At 41.1% G+C, this 16208-nt stretch overlaps 1 protein-coding gene across 1 annotated transcript in view; it reads left to right on the plus strand.

Annotated features, from left to right (window-relative positions):
* The window catches only part of prex1 (phosphatidylinositol-3,4,5-trisphosphate-dependent Rac exchange factor 1), an 80065-nt gene that overhangs the window by 57067 nt on the left and 6790 nt on the right, over positions 1–16208 (plus strand). The window contains exons 20-33 of the mRNA XM_083895187.1: positions 833–969; positions 2347–2491; positions 3257–3432; positions 3697–3858; positions 4702–4912; positions 6116–6401; positions 6979–7194; positions 10043–10131; positions 10681–10763; positions 11928–12018; positions 12177–12305; positions 12415–12456; positions 13334–13551; positions 13982–14084. Of these exons, the coding sequence (XP_083751313.1) occupies positions 833–969; positions 2347–2491; positions 3257–3432; positions 3697–3858; positions 4702–4912; positions 6116–6401; positions 6979–7194; positions 10043–10131; positions 10681–10763; positions 11928–12018; positions 12177–12305; positions 12415–12456; positions 13334–13551; positions 13982–14084 (2088 nt within the window). The remainder of the gene's footprint in view (positions 1–832; positions 970–2346; positions 2492–3256; positions 3433–3696; positions 3859–4701; positions 4913–6115; positions 6402–6978; positions 7195–10042; positions 10132–10680; positions 10764–11927; positions 12019–12176; positions 12306–12414; positions 12457–13333; positions 13552–13981; positions 14085–16208) is intronic.

Below are 16208 nucleotides of genomic sequence, written 5' to 3' on the forward strand. Positions count from 1 at the left end.
TCCTTCTCCCTCCTTAACCAGATGTTTGCAACTCCTTAACTGTCTTGAAATACACAAAGTGAGAGATTTATGAAAGGTCGAAAAAGGAATGAAACCCAGTGTGTAAACCAGACAGGAGAAGGAGAGGACACGTACAAAATCAGTGAGGGGAGGAGCTGCTGGTTGGCCAAACAATGGGATTTTATTTTTTTATTACTATTATTATGGCAGAGGGACTTATTCACTTTCTGTTATTCTCATTTTTCTCCATCTCCCTCCTTCCCTCTACGTTTCCAAGTTTTTTTTTCTCCCTTTTCCTTTATTTCTTTCCCAGTGTCCCTTTTCACGTCTGGCTCCCTGCTGGTGTAAGAGGAGCAGTATTTTTTTCCTTCCACTTCTTTAATTGTGCTTTTTCTGCTCCTAAATCAATCCCCCTGTGTGCTATCCAATCATGGGTCAAATAGCCCCAAAAGCTTGGTAAATGCTGGCACCATGTGATGTCAGCCCTGGTATTGGTGTTGATTGGACTTCCAGGCTGTAAAGCCATAAGTAGCTCTTGACAGTGTGTTGCAACCGTGAGCCAAGTATTTTGTTTTCCTGGTTGAGCAAAAAAGGGGAGAGGTTATTTACAGATATGGGAATCAAATCCAAAAGGACTTTTATTTTATTTCCATAGCGAAATATGTCTGAAAGAATAGATTTTTCACATGGATGTTGGAGACATGTTTTCAATGCCCCCTGTGTCTCCGACTTGAATTTCATGTTTATCATAAAATGTGTGTTGTTTACTGTTCCACTGTATTTATACCACCCAATGATATTTTACCTCTGACCCTCTCTTGACACATTGTAGGATGGGAGGCAGCGGGCGCAGGTCTTCAGCCTGGTCAGGTCATCCTAAAAGTCAACGGCAACAATGTCAACCGCAGTGATTACGAAGAGGTTCTGGAGCACTTCACTGCACACACACACCAGGAGCCTCTGCAAATGGTGAGAGAAAACAACCTGGAAAACACTCAGGGTGTTTTTTTTTTGTTTTTTTTAAAGAAATACAATACAAAAAGAAAGAAGTACATTTTGTGATACAAAACTAATTTCTCAATAAGCCACATCTTCCTACATGTCCAGAGAGGTCTTACAATCAAGGTGTTGCAATGTGTGTAGCTAATAGCACTCTCACTGTAACAGGGAACTCCTTTTAGTGCTTGATTTATACAACAGACTATCCAGTGCCACAAGGAATCATGATAAGTATCAACAGTAGCTTTGGAAGTTAATTTACCGAATCGGTGAACAATGTGGGACAGCTCACAAAATTTACATTTGACAAGCTGACTGACCAAGAGCGCTCCTGTGACCCAGACATTCCTACGCTGAGACACTGCATAAAACAGAATGGTCGGCGCTGGAGATACCTACTACAACTTAACAGCAACAACAATAGCACAATTACATGATTTCCCTTGACCTCACAGTCGATTTGCTCTGTAAAAGTGGCTGCACAGAACAAGTGTTTCTTCAGTTCTTCGCTGTTCTAGGCATCTGCATTGGGTGGCCTAGTAATCGCTAAACATAAATTACTGGCTGTCACTGTCGCTGCAGGCTACATGTAGTGAGAGTTTAGCTCAAAGAACATTCTTGCCCGGAGCAAAAGAATTAGTCCACAGAATCGTCTGTCTATTCCTGTTTTTACAAGAATTCTGAAGTTATGTGTTGCATAAAAGTAATACATATTGAGCTGTGTTTTTCCAAAAGGAGTCATGAGATACTTCACACAACATGACGCACATCAAAAAAGACAAGTGTACTCAAGGTTGTTTTGGCATTGCTGCAGGAACATTTCATGTCTCCAGGCAGTATTTCACAAGACAGCAGACAGTGTAGGATGTCCTCCTTATTGCATTAAGCACCGTTTCGTTTGATGCTATTCAGCCTGGCTTACTCTTCTGATAAGTCCCTTTTGCTCACAGCCAGTGAACAGACTCAGCTGACCAAGGCCTTAATTTAGAACCATCCCAATAAACGTTTTCCAGTTCATTTAACAGTTGGTTAAATTACCAGGACGTTGTTGATGTGGCTGATTGCCCCACTGTGTTCAGGGTGGTGCAGTCAGCTCTGACTGACTTGTCAGGTGAACAGTGGCTGAGACCACGGGGCATTGATACTTTTTGATTTTTTTTTTCTTCCGCTTATGTTTATGAAATGCTTTCACATAAATATACCAATTACCTCATTCTGTCTCTTTGCTGCTCTGAACTTTAATCCTTTTTATTCCTGCTCACTCCCATGTGCCTTCATTCTCTTTCTCTTTTAGTCTCAAAATAGATTTATTGCACTTACTGTTTGGCTTTGATCTGTTTCCCGCAGTGTCAGTGGGTGTACCGTGCATTTGAAGATGTGGAGGAGCTACAGAGAGAAAGACGTGCAGGTGAGAAGGAGGAGAGTCCTTTCAGTCCTTACCGAGTGGAGAATGGCTCTGACCTCGAGGAAGGGAATGGGACAAATGGAACAGGTAACGTTACCCATGTTACGTTACTTTGAATATAGACGTTTTTTAATTGTTCATGAAACTTACGCTGTTTAAGGAGTTTGTCGAAGTCAGCTTCAATTGTTTCAAGCAGAATCACTGTGGCTCTTTACGACAGCATAATTGTCATTTGTGGCCAACCTGCTGCAAATCATACCCAAACAGCATTAGCTTCACTTAGGGGTGTCCTGTATTATTTACTGTAGCTGCTTTGTGAGTGACTTTAGATTGATTGCAGACTTTAAAAGATCCATCACTGCCAGAACATTACATAAACGGTATGGATAACTACTTTCAGATGACCTCTGAGTTAGGTCATAGTTTCTTTGGCAATGAAATGTGCAGCAGTAGGTAATTTTGTCTGGATAAAGAAAATTCTGTGTTTGAAAATTACATATGCTCACGCTACAGTCACAGGACATCATCCAGTAACGTTCAGTTCACCTCTGTATTTACACTATGTGGCCAGTTTTTCCTTCAGTGCTGGCAGGGGAGGCTCCTTTCACATACAGTAGTATGCGTATATGTGTAATACACTGTGTACCATTACATGTGTCATTATTACGGGGATTTATGAAATCATCGTGTGTCCATCCAGAGCTGATGAGGTTTCATTGCACTTGTGTTTTTTCATCACAGTTGTGCGAATAACATAATACGAGGATTTTTTTTCTTTGAATAAATCTTACTTGATAATGTTTATTTTAATGGTATATAGTGACTAAATTGAAAAACAATTATGATCCACAGACTATTGGCTAGAGAGGCTTTCGCTCTCTGATGAGCTGCCCCTAGTCAGTCTCACAGTGGATAACGTCCACCTGGAGCACGGCGTGGTCTATGAATATGTCAGCACTGCCGGCATCAAGAGCCATGTGCTGGAGAAGATGGTGGAGCCCAAAGGATGCTTCGGCCTCACTGCTAAGGTAACTGCTAGAAGATGTCTAACTGTGCTAAACTATTTGCATTTTAATGAGCTGTCCAATTATGCCACTTTTAATGTGTAATTGTGAGTGGCTTACATCTGCAAACAGAAAAAAAGTTTTTGGCAACCCCGATGGTTTCAGTTGTTAGTGATGTTGCTGCTGTTAAGAATGTCATTCTTACTCACTTCATAGTGATTGTTAGTAACTATATTTTTATAGTCGGAGAGGGGGATCCATCCTCACCAATGCTTCTTGTTTGTACAGATCCTGCAGGCGTTTTCGAGTGATGACAGCCTCTTTGTTCGCAACTGCAGCCAGCTCATCTCCCAGAGCGAGCGAGTAGTCACCATGCCTCAGTTCGAGTTCAGACAAATCTGTGACACCAAGCTGGAGAGTATCCGACGCCGCATCAGCAGCTATCAGCAGGTACTATGACACAAATCATTCTGCTGTACAAAGTAAAGTGTAAGTGTAAGTACAGTATATATATATATATATATGTATATATATATATGTATATATATATATGTATATATATATATATATATATATATATATATATATATATATATATATATGTATATATATATATGTATATATATATATGTATATATATATATATATATATATATATATATGTATATATATATATGTATATATATATATATATATATATATATATATATATAAATATTTTCATGCTACAGTGATGATCATGAAAGCAGGGCATTCAAGTCGACGGATGCAATGGTAATTTCTTTATCTCAAAAAATAGCTAACAGTGGTGGAAATACCACAACAAAAAATCTCAATGTCTCAATAACTTAAGTGTTGTCTTGGTCTCATGATGTCAAAATGCATGATGAAGACGACTGTTTGAATACAAACAATTGAACCACTACATCAAACAGTTTTTGAGGTTAATCACCTTTTTAGTGCACAGCATGTTATTCAATAAGTAATATATTCAATATATGATATATAATTATTTATACATGTATTTATATATTTATATATATGTATATATATTTATATATATATATATATTTTTATATATATACATATATACATACATACATACATACATACATACATACATACATACATGCATACATGCATACATGCATACATACATACATACATCAAATCATGAAAACCATGAAACTTATCTGTCAAAACCATACACATACAGGTATTAGAGCTGTCACTCATTCAGCGTTGTCTGTGCTCTGTTATTCACCATTCCTTCTCTCTTTTTTTCACATCCAGTTTGCCCTGGAACTGAGGAACAAGGTGTGGCCCTCCTTCAGGCAGGCTGGTGTTCGCCCTCACCCACTGGGTTGTATGGACTTTGTTCCCACCAACTGCCACGTCAACTTGATGCAGGTTTCCTACCCCAAGAGCACCACCTCTGCTGGCAGGGCGTTCAGCATCCGCTTTGGGCGCAAAAACTCACTGTTTGGCTTAGACCCAGATCAAGGTAAAAGCAGCTCATGCACAGCCTCTAGCCAAGAAGATTTAGACATTAACAATTATCTCTGTCACATATCCACTGCGTCCTTCATGATAATACGGATTCAACCACTTAACACCGCCCAGTGATCATTTGGACTAATTACCCTTTATGACCATTTAAATGCTGCAGCACAGAGAAGGGAACACCAAATCCCCACTGCCACCTACCACAGCAGCCATAAGGTCTCAAAAAGGCATTCTCATGGTAAATTAGATGAGTGGTTTGCCATTAAGACTCCATTAGCTCCAGGCCATACTCGTGTTATTGACATGAGAAGTGAATGAATGATGTCAGCAAAGAGGGAGCCTTAGGGCAGTGTAGGAATGTGCGCCATTCACTCGCTGCTGCTGCTGCTGAAGAGGTCAAAGGGGAGAGAAGAAAGAGAGGGAGAGAGAGAGCAAAAAACTGTGTAGAAGTAAAATTTAAATTCAACTTGAATAACTTGAAAAATGTCCCTCAATTTGTGTACAAAAAGAAGCGCCCTGTCTTATATATATCCAGCCCAACTTTATTATGATCCAGCTCGACGTTAACTAAGAGTTTTGGGGCTTAACTGCTGAACTCTCGGTGCTCTATATTGCAAAGATGAAAATGCAATACAGCTGTCTAGACGACCGACATTTAGCATTGCTTACATTGTTCCAGGATGCCTCGTCCTCATCTTTCCTCTCCGCACCAGCTGCCAGTGAAACATCTGCCTCGCAGTTGTACTGGTGAGATGTCGAGCTCTGGTGTTTTTCATTATGCGCTGCACAGGCAGCCACAGCAGTGATGTTTTCTCCAGAAAGAGTGGCCGGACTTAAGTGCTGTAGTCAGAAAACAGAATAAAATTATCAGGAGGTGGTGGGAAAAAAAACGTATGTGTGGAATGTATATACAATGTGTGTGCCAAAAGCTCAGTTTGGATGATTGATTCTTTGGATGAACACACAATGTCAGCAGTTATCTCAGGTTATTGCTGCTTAGCATTGGTGTCCAGCCAAATTTAACAATGTGGCACTCTGCTCTCATTGTGCGCACCACTTGCACACATTCCCCTTAAGAACTTGTGTGTTACTTCACAGTTTTCAACATCTGCAGTCAATATTATTGTCAGAGGGTTAAGGCTTTTTTAATTAGCCACTGCTAACATGTTCCTCTCCTCTCCTCTCCTCTCCTCTCCTGTAGCACAACTGAACCCTATGTCACACACCCAACACTGTGTGACCAGTATGGGCGCTCCCTGTTGGAACTGTTCTGGACTAGAAGGGGATGAGGTAGATGATAACGGGGATGTGTCCTTGGATGGAAGCAATGGGATGACGGACAGTCGTCGCAGTGGCCATGGAGATGGTGGGCTGAGCTTCCTGCTCAAACAGGAAGACACAGAAACCCAGAATGCCTACATTTACTTGTATAGCCGCCTGGATGTTGCTGTGAGGGAAATGAGGCAGTATGTCACTCAGATTGATGTGTAAGTGTATTTCACATAAATATAGATTGTTTTATTCTATGTTAAAATAGCATTTATTTAGTCCTAGTACATGTCACTTTCTGTATATATCAAGAATTTTTTCTTATATTAATTCTGAAATTATTTTCAGCTCCAGCAGCTGGTGCTGCTATTAAGACTTGGCACTCCCCTGGTGTTTCTGTGCGAGTCGATATTTTTCGTAGCCACCACAGTGACATTTTTAGACCTCTGTGTAAAAAGCCAGAAGCTGTTATTCCTAACTTCTAGATGCTGGTTGCCACCACCCCTTTTGTCTTTCTGCATTTTTCCTCATTGAAAGCTTAAGATTAACAAAAGGAACATTCTTCAGGCCCAAAATATTTATGGGCCCAGCTCAGGAGCAGGGGGAGGTCAGGATAACTTCAAGAGAAAGAGACACACATTGTGTGTTTGTGCTGAGGAAGGGGTGTGAATATTTGATAGAGAAACTATTTATGCACATTGTATTATTACTGCATATCTATTTTAATAACAATATGAACACCGCCTTGATACTCAGGATATCATGTATCTCATTTCATTTATTTATTTTCTATAGCCTCTTATCATCTATCACCGAGCCCACACAGATTCAAGTGGAAGGTGGTGAGCTGCCAGTCTACGAGCAAAGTCAGCCGTCTCTGGCGCCATGCGAGGACGGCTGTGATCAGGACAAAGTAGAGCACGGTGGCATTAAAAGAGTTTGCTTCATGGTGAACGAGGAGGACCAGGAGGATTCAGGCCATGATACAATGAGCTACAGGGACTCCTACAGGTAACTGGTTCAAAACTGTGTCACTAAAAATTAAGGTGAATTTAACAGTATCGTTATAGTAGTGTTTATATGTAACACAGGAAAGGTGACATAGGACACCCACATCTCACACCTAGTTTTCTAACTGTGGACTCTATAAAACATGAACAGCATTTAAACTCCCTCTATACTTCATGAACCTATAATGCTGCTCATTTCCCCCCCATTCGGAGGCTACAACTCATTCCAGATGTTGGCATTTTGACCAAGGTGGGGAGCTAAAAATGACTTCAAAATGTTTTGGTCAGGTCTGGTTATGTCATTTGCTTGTTGCTAGTTCATTCAGATGTTTTTATGAGTGTGTGTGAGATAGAGGGAGCGCGCGTGTGTGTGTATATGTGTGTATGGTTGACTGGGCAGTGCTCCACTGAGCCCCACCCTCCACCACCCACTAAGATGTAGTTATTGGTTGTTGGTGTGGTGGGCTGGTGTATAATACAGCCAAATGTTTGGGGCGCGGCCTTCTCACCCAGTCTGTCATTAAGGCCTGGCCACGGCAGAAGAAATGCAACTACCTCATTGCAATAAAATGTAAAGGAAAATGTAGGCAGTTGAATGTTTGGTATACACACACACATACATTCAGCTATTCTTCTTAGGGCATTGCTTTGAATTCCATTCGTTTGTACAGCCTGAACGATGTGTTATCCCTAACTGTAACCATGACCAGTTAATGCCTAACCTGGCTTCATTTCCAACCGTGGCCCTAAATTTAACCAGTTCCTCAATTTAATGGGGTTCTGCCTCATTAGGACCAGGTTTGGTGGGGACAGGACTAGTGGTCACAATGTTGGTGTTTATACCAGATATGGTTCAAATACAAGTACACACTGACACACAGGGAGTACTCAGGATTTAAGAAGCCCATTGGGGAAGACATTTTGTTCAGAAGCTGGCAGAACAAGACTGCATAGTGAATATAGATGAATCAATCCACTTTTGAAATTGTGGATGTGATGAAAAGTGCTACTGTGTTTTAGAAGTAGGGGGTGGATCTTTTTTCGAGTCCTGTTGAGAGAATCAGATATTAAAGCTCGGGGTGGTGACGGACCACAACAGACCTAAAAAGTCGGAGGTCACGGGCGGAGTGCAGCAACATCTGACAACAAAATTTGAGGACAGGGACGAGAGAAACCAGCCTCTCTCACACACAGACTCAGGTGGCCAAACTGTTGGACATCTACAAAAAGAGAAAAAGAGAAGTGTGTGTGCAGAAATCATAGTAAAGTAGCATCTGCTTGAAACTCTGGTGCACTCTGTCTGTCATAAATCGATTGCTTTGAAGTGTGGACGTCTTTGTGTGAGTGTGTGTGGTCCTGCTCAGACCTTTAATCTGGGATCTACTCTTATCTAGAGTTTGTCCAGATCCAGAACCAACTGAGGCAGATTTCAGCTGACCTCTAGCATCAGAAAGCAAATGAGACCAGTTTTGAATTGAATGGAAGTCAAAGCAGTGTCCTATGATGAATAGCTGTGCTGTGTGTGTCGGAGTGTGTGTGCATGTGTTTGTTTTAGGTTTTAGGCCAGATCTGCTACTACAAGCAGGATAATTGTCACAGTGGTGCACACGCTTTTGGCAGGAGGTGTGTGAAGCTAAATTTAGAAATTACCTCTCGTGTGTGTGCACCCGGTAGCACACAGTTGCACTTGTGTTTATATGTGTGTGTGAGAGATTGAGAGAGTGTGTATGTCTGTGAATAGAGGTGGAAGACACAGCTCCCCATGCAGAGGCAGACAGCCAGAAAGGGAACAATACAGGGACAGGGGGAGCTGTGTGTTTATTTAGGCAATAAAGGAAGAGGAAAGCAGTGAGACGGCTGAAGTACAATTATAGGAAGTGGATTAAGTGAAGGCATACACAGACAAGACCATGTTTTTCCTTTGACAGATTTGTATTTACTGCTTTAGTGCTTAAGCTTTAGAGCTGAAGTGCTACTGTGTTCTTTTGTATGCATATTCCTTGTAAAACAACCAAAATAACATGTCTATATGTTTTTTGTAACCTCAGCTTTTCAGAGACTTGAGTGCATGTGATAATATCATATCATACACTATCATATATATATATCAGTGTATGATAGTGTATGATATGATGTAACTATGATAGTTACATGAACGTATTAGTATATTCACACATTCACACACATTATGGATCACAGAACAGCCCCAGCAGGTGAGGACAAAGCCAGTGTTTTTGTTTTGTAGCTCATAGACTCATTCAGGCCATTCATCATGGTAATTCAGCCCGTGAATCATCCTCTGAGCTCCTTTGAGCGTGCACAGTTGAAGCAATGTATAATTTGAGCCGCATAAATCCCTCCACATGCTCCCCGGTAATCATGTCGATTCACGTAGACATTTGACTCTAAATACTAGACTCAAGTCATTTGTATGTAACCTTTAGACCAAGGAAAAGTTTTCCTCACAATCCAGCATGAGCCATAACACATGAGCAGAGCATGCTTTAAAAATCATCTGGGTAAAAAGGTGAGCTGAACTCCTCTGTTTATATCTAACGTGCTGTATTCATCATCAGTCAAATGTTATGGAGTCTAATGCAGCTACAGCTGACTGAATTCGTCTTTGTGTAAACCAGGGATGGTTGTTACTGTGAGAAACGTTTAATTACCTTTGGTCTCGCATACTGTAAATCAGAACAGGCATTTACAATCAGAGGGATTATTTGACAGCGTAATTACAAGACACTGCTTTCCAAACCCCTCTGTGGTTTAGGAGTGGAATGAACCCTTTGCTGTATAATGCTTTTTAACTTGTTTGTGTTTGTGTGCATGTGCTTTTTTTTTTGCAGTGAATGCAACAGCAACAGAGATTCAGTGCTGTCGTACACCAGCGTGCGAAGTAACAGCTCATACCTGGGGAGTGATGAGATGGGATCAGGTAATGGATGCTGTGATAGTAAATGTTGTGTTTCTACCCATCTCATTGCGTCATCAGATATTTTATTGAAAACATTTTCTTTTCACATTGTGTTCCAGTGAATTACTAATGAGGCATTTCAGAAAATGTGCAATTGTCCAAACAGACATCACTGTGAGGAATGTAGTAAGGCTGAGGCAACTACATGTGTCTACCCAATATAAGAAATATGGATGTTTGTGTAAAGATTAGCAGTTGCCAGCTTGTTATTGCTCTCTGCTGTGTAAAAATGTCGATCATATATCATACTTTGCTGATGTGACTATGGTCAAATATTTGTGATACATTCTCTCCACAGCCACATTTCTGAGCAGTGAGCCAATACCACTGCTGTTTATCATCGCAAAGTCTTAAATATGCATCACAATTTACATTAAAAGATGGATAGAGCTCATCTGTTTAATATTTGCAGATGGTCCAATAAAAATGAATGCTGTTGTCCAAAATTGTGATATCTTCCTAATGATTTATGATTTATTTGGTGTTTGTTTTGCTTTTTTTGGCTGCTAGGGGACGAGCTGCCATGTGACATGAGGATTTCCTCGGACAAACAAGACAAACTTCACGGCTGCCTCGAGCACCTTTTTAACCAGGTAAATTCAGGCATAAAAGTACATTACTGCAATTTAGATGACTGCAATCAAAAGACTCACCACACACAGACTCATGTCTTTCAGTCATTCTGAGGCTATGTGTAGACATAATCCATAAACAAGAGCCCCTCACCTTAACCTTTAACCTAACCCTAAAATAAAGTCTTAAATGACCATTGAGTAATGAAAGTCATTTGTAATACTGATTTTATATCTATATAGCATTTATATCACATTCTGAAGCAGACGTTTACTACGCAATAGCAGAACAACAACAACATCCTTTCTGGTATGTGAAGGCCACCATAGTTCCTTGATGTGCTTGGGAAAGGGAGTGAGCAAAGGTCTCTCTTCCAGCCCGCAGTGAAGTGTCACCATTTAGAATTTACAGAAACTTACACACTGGACCTTTAATCATCAAAATGCATGTTGAAATTGTGAGGAGCAGCCTCACAACCACAACAACAACAACAACCAAGAACCACCACTCCTCACAACTCAAGAAAGACATGCACTCTCTCTCTCTCTCTCTCTCTCTCTATCTCTCCCTCTCTCCCTCCCTCTCTCTTTCTGTAATACACACACACAGACATCAGTAGTAACCACCCCCCTCTGTTAAAGCATTTGGAACAGATGATAGGTGATAGTAATCAGTCAACATCTGGGCTGAGTTTCCTCGTGCAGCTCTGTCTGTCCTCTGGTCAGAAGCCTGCTTTTCTCTCATCTTTCACTTGACTTCCTTTCTTTCTTGTCTTTCCCTCACCTTTCCCTCTTTCTACTCTCTCTCTCACACACACACACAGACACACTCAAACCTCCACTTATATGTGGATTCAGTTAAAGACATCCATACCTGATTTTTTTCCTCCACTTACCAGCACATGATGTTGTTTGACTCCACGTGGGGTTGCCACCTCTTTGTCTTCTATAGTTTCCACATGGAAAAAGCAGCTCAGGGGGCTTGAAGACACAAGTGTTTTTGTTGTCATTGCTGAAAGGCCCAGTGGTTGAAATTAGTGCAGAAGAGAGAATGTTTGAATGACACGGAAAGAAATTGAATAGCGAGTAGCAGAAAGGTAGAATGGTGATGTGTTCAGAATATGATGAACGACCTACAGAGAAAGCCTGATGGGTTGTCTGTGTGTGTTTTATTTCTACACAAAGGTCGACTCCATCAACAGCCTTCTCAAAGGAACTGTCATGACCAAAGCCTGTGAGGAGACCAAGCACTTTTACTCCGACCACGGTCAACCAGGTACTTCAGAGTATTTATTCTTGTGTGTGTGTGTGTGTATGTTTATGTTTGAAGCTTATATGATAGAAGGGTGTGTCAACATGCATCTGTCAATACAACCGTTACACAACAGCCACACACACGCCCTCACACATATATCCTGGGGTTTACATGAACAGAGTTTCGCCAGACAGAGGACTGGACGGTTCGTTGCCGATACATTATCCACAAGAACATCCAGGAGGACCCTTGGAACCTACCCACCTCAATCAAAACTCTGGTGGAGAGCCTACAGAGATTTGTGGATGGTAAGCTGAACACACACGCATGCATGCACGCACACACAAACACACCTTCCTCGTGGCTGTATACATTTACAATCAGTCATCCTCACTTGTTTTTCTTGTCCCTCCACAGATGGAAAGAACCAGCTTCTCCTGGCTCTGCTCAAGTGCACAGGTAGAGTAACATGTCATCGTTAGACACAAACCAGTTCATATTTATATTTAGAGCGCAGTGGTGGAGGATACTTTTAGACTTAGATAAGATGGAACTCTAATTTTCCATGAAATGACCAGAGGAGATGTGAAGGGAGGCTGTGCGATAACTCAGTAGAAGTTGGTCTCAAGCAGCTGGAAAGGTCTTACAACTGGAGTACTTAAAATGATTACAACAGTTTGAAAGTCTTTGGAAATGAGATCATCTGCCACATGAAATTATAGCCAGGTCTACATCAGGAACTCTGCAGATCCTAAAAACATCTTTAAAGATGAATCGATATCATCTATTTTCATGCATGTCCTCTTTTGCATTAATGGTTGAGTATTAGTGGATATAATAGCCACATATCAGCTATGTTTCCATTTAAACACATCTGCTTCATTTCTAAAGATAAATCTGATGTTGAAATTAAAAAGTCATAGTTGTCAGTACTGTTTTCATTCTCTGGAGTGGGATCGTTTTCAGGTTGAGGCCAGTTTTTTCCAGTATGTTTGTACAGAAAGAGTTCAGATGTCGAAGCACATGATTGCCTTCACTTTGAACTGTGCCCAGTGGCATATGGTGATAGTTAATAGGACATATGCTCTCAGGGGGTTCTGGGGTAATGAAATAAACTATATGTTTTGGAGCAAATCCAAGACACGTGTAATGAGAAAGTGCCTTACCCTCTCCTTTCCATGGACCTTCTCACCTCTCCTTTCATGCCTTTTTTTTTCTCTGTACCCTCCATTTTCATTTTGCTGCTTTTACCTCCTCTGGCTTTCTTCTTTCCTCCAAAATATCCCTCCTCTGTACCCCCATGTACTTACTCTCCCTGTCCAAACCCCAACACCAGATACGTCCCTGCAGCTGCGACGGGATGTGATCTTCTGCCAGGCAGTGACGGGCGCCCTGTGCACTCTGGCAGAGCAGCTGCTCGCGGCACTGCGGTCGCGCTTCAACAACGCTGGCGAGTACCAGGAGGACAGCAAGGAGACTAGCCACAAGTGGCTGGAGCAAATATCTGTCATTGGTGTTCTGCTGCACTTCCAGTCCACACTAGCGCCGCACCTAGTAAGGACAGGTTTGATATTATCTGTTGGCATGTGTGGAAAATCTGATAATTTAGTTTAGGTTTAGTAATGACATTGGCCAAATCATTTCCAACACTTATCCATAGAAATTCATATTGCTATGTAACATAAGGAAGCATTTTATGTTGGCCACCGTTTAATGACAGCATTACAACAATTTCCTTAAGTCATTAAACTGGGTCTTTTGTCATTGTTTTAATTGCTCTAGCAGCTGCTTTGATGTTTTTAAAAAGAAAATCTTACCCGATGCAATTTGAAACAAATGCCAAAAATGTGTGCATGTTGTGGTGTGTCCATGTTTATGTTGTGCTCCTGAATCAAAGTCCTTGCAGTCCGCAGCTGTCGTCACACACTATCCAAACTCATGCGGTGCAACCTCTGAGCTTTTCTTTCTTTCTCTGCACTGACAGAAAGACGAGCGGACCATGCTAGAGGACACCAAGGCAGCCCTGTTGGATTTGGACAAAGTCACTGTGTTCTTCAGGCAACTGGAGGATGAGTGTGTAGTTGCAAGTAAGAGACTCCATCAACAAAGACTTGACTTGGCTCATTCAAACCAGACTGCTGCTAATGAGCAGCTGTACGGCTCGACCAACTCTGAAAGATGTAGATGTATGTCAACTATTGTGGGTGAAATCGTCATTTTGCTATCACAGATTTAATTTGCTTTTCAGTGAATAGCAACTGAAAGAAGAGCTAAAACAAGAGCACAATGGCTCCATAAATCATCTTACACAAGGGCAGCGCGTGCTCACTCTTTGTCCTCGTATTAGAGATAACATGGTTGCTCCTGACAGGCAGCTCTGAGACGCATGAAATACCAACACACGTGGTAAAAGCCTTTTCTGCAGTAGAGAAGTACTCTTTTAGTGCAAGAAGAGGTGAAATTGATTATACGCTTTGCATTCAGTCTATGAGTCTCTCCTCCCCAAAACACTCAAGGTCGTAGCAGTGGCGTCCTGCAGTTGTTTTGCACCTGTGTTGCTCAGAGTGATCGCTGTTAGAATCTTGACTTTAATAACCTTAATATCTGTATTCACCAAAGGTGCCACAGGCCACCAGCAGGTACAAATGACGACTGCATCCTGAGTCACTTCTCTTTTCATCTGTCTCAATATGGCCTGCAGAGATTGCTGCTCAAAGGAAAAGCACAACATGCAACTTCCCATTATGGGAGGCAAAGAGATGGATGAGGCAGGGATTTACTTTTCTAGATTTTTAAACCCAGCAGCAGAAACTATTAAATCGCACGCACACATGTCACAGTGCATATGCATGTAAAACGTATTGACCTCATCAGTTGTACTTAACGTAAATGTATTTCATATGTCAGACATGCAGAGATAAACTGAGTGCAGACTCAGTCTCCAACACTTTGATGGAGGATTTATTATTTATGTATTTATTTTACCCAATCTGCTTTCCAGAAATTGCATATTCAGCTCAGATAGCGGCAGACTCCATTTGACAGTATTGATTTACTAATTGCATCTTCAGCAAATGCTGGGAGCTCTAGGTAAAGCTGAGTCGTGTGTACGCAACACAACAGAGACTCTGTAACTGTCTGGTCTGAGTGCAGCCTAAAGCAGCACGGGATTATAGCTGGATAGGTTCTGTAGGTAAGAGAACTGACCAGAGAGGTCGCTCAGTAAGTCAGTGTCAGACTTATAAAGCAATAATGACTTTACATACATGTGGTTAAATATTGCTTTAGTTGCATCAAGACAGTAACATACAAAACACACACACTACTCAATTCAATTCAATTTTATTTGTATCGCGCCAAATCATAACATACATTATCTCTCACAGGCATTGTTCATAGACAACATCATGGAGAGCAGAGAAACCCAATAATTCACAGAGTGAGCAAGCTCTCGGCATCTGTGGAGAGAGAAAAAACTCCCTTTTAACAGAAGAAGAAATCTCTGACAGAACAAGACCCAAAGTTGTGCAGCCATCTGTCTAGACAGGTTGGGGTGAAAGGAAAAATGGAGGACAGAGGAGAGGTGGGGGAGAGAAAGGAGAGACAGAAGAAAAAGACCAGGAGCAGCTATACAAAACCTGTATATAGTTATAAGTTTATACAGGACAGTTAGAGTCAGTGATGACATGTTTGTAGAACTAAACTCATTTACTCGTATTATAGCAGCGGCAGAGATTGTTGATATACATTATACTGATATTGACTTTTAATTAGCATAATAATAATGGTGATGACATGTATGATAATAATAGTAGTAGTAGTCTCGAAACTAGATCTGGATCCTGCAACCTGGAAGATGAGGACACAGAGAGAGAGAGAGACCATGTCATGTCCACACTTTAAAATCAGTGACAAACCACTGCCTATTTTTCTTGCACAACCATTTGTATTAAATCATTTGTATTAAAATGCCAGATGGCAAGTTTATTTGCCATCTGCTGTTACAATAAAAACAGCTTACACACATAACAGTATGTGCACCAAAGATCCTTCTATCATGACTAATACGCAGGGAAGTATCACTGTTATAGAGACCTGTGTCACTTTTTCCATTATTGTGCAAGATTTTATGAAGTCTCTTACAGAAAAGAGCGGTGATGAATAATGGCATTAATGGCATTTGGAAACCCGCTCTGAAATAAGTGAGATTT

The sequence above is a fragment of the Microchirus variegatus genome, assembly GCF_963457635.1.
Source record: "Microchirus variegatus genome assembly, chromosome: 9".
Lineage (NCBI taxonomy): Eukaryota > Metazoa > Chordata > Actinopteri > Pleuronectiformes > Soleidae > Microchirus > Microchirus variegatus.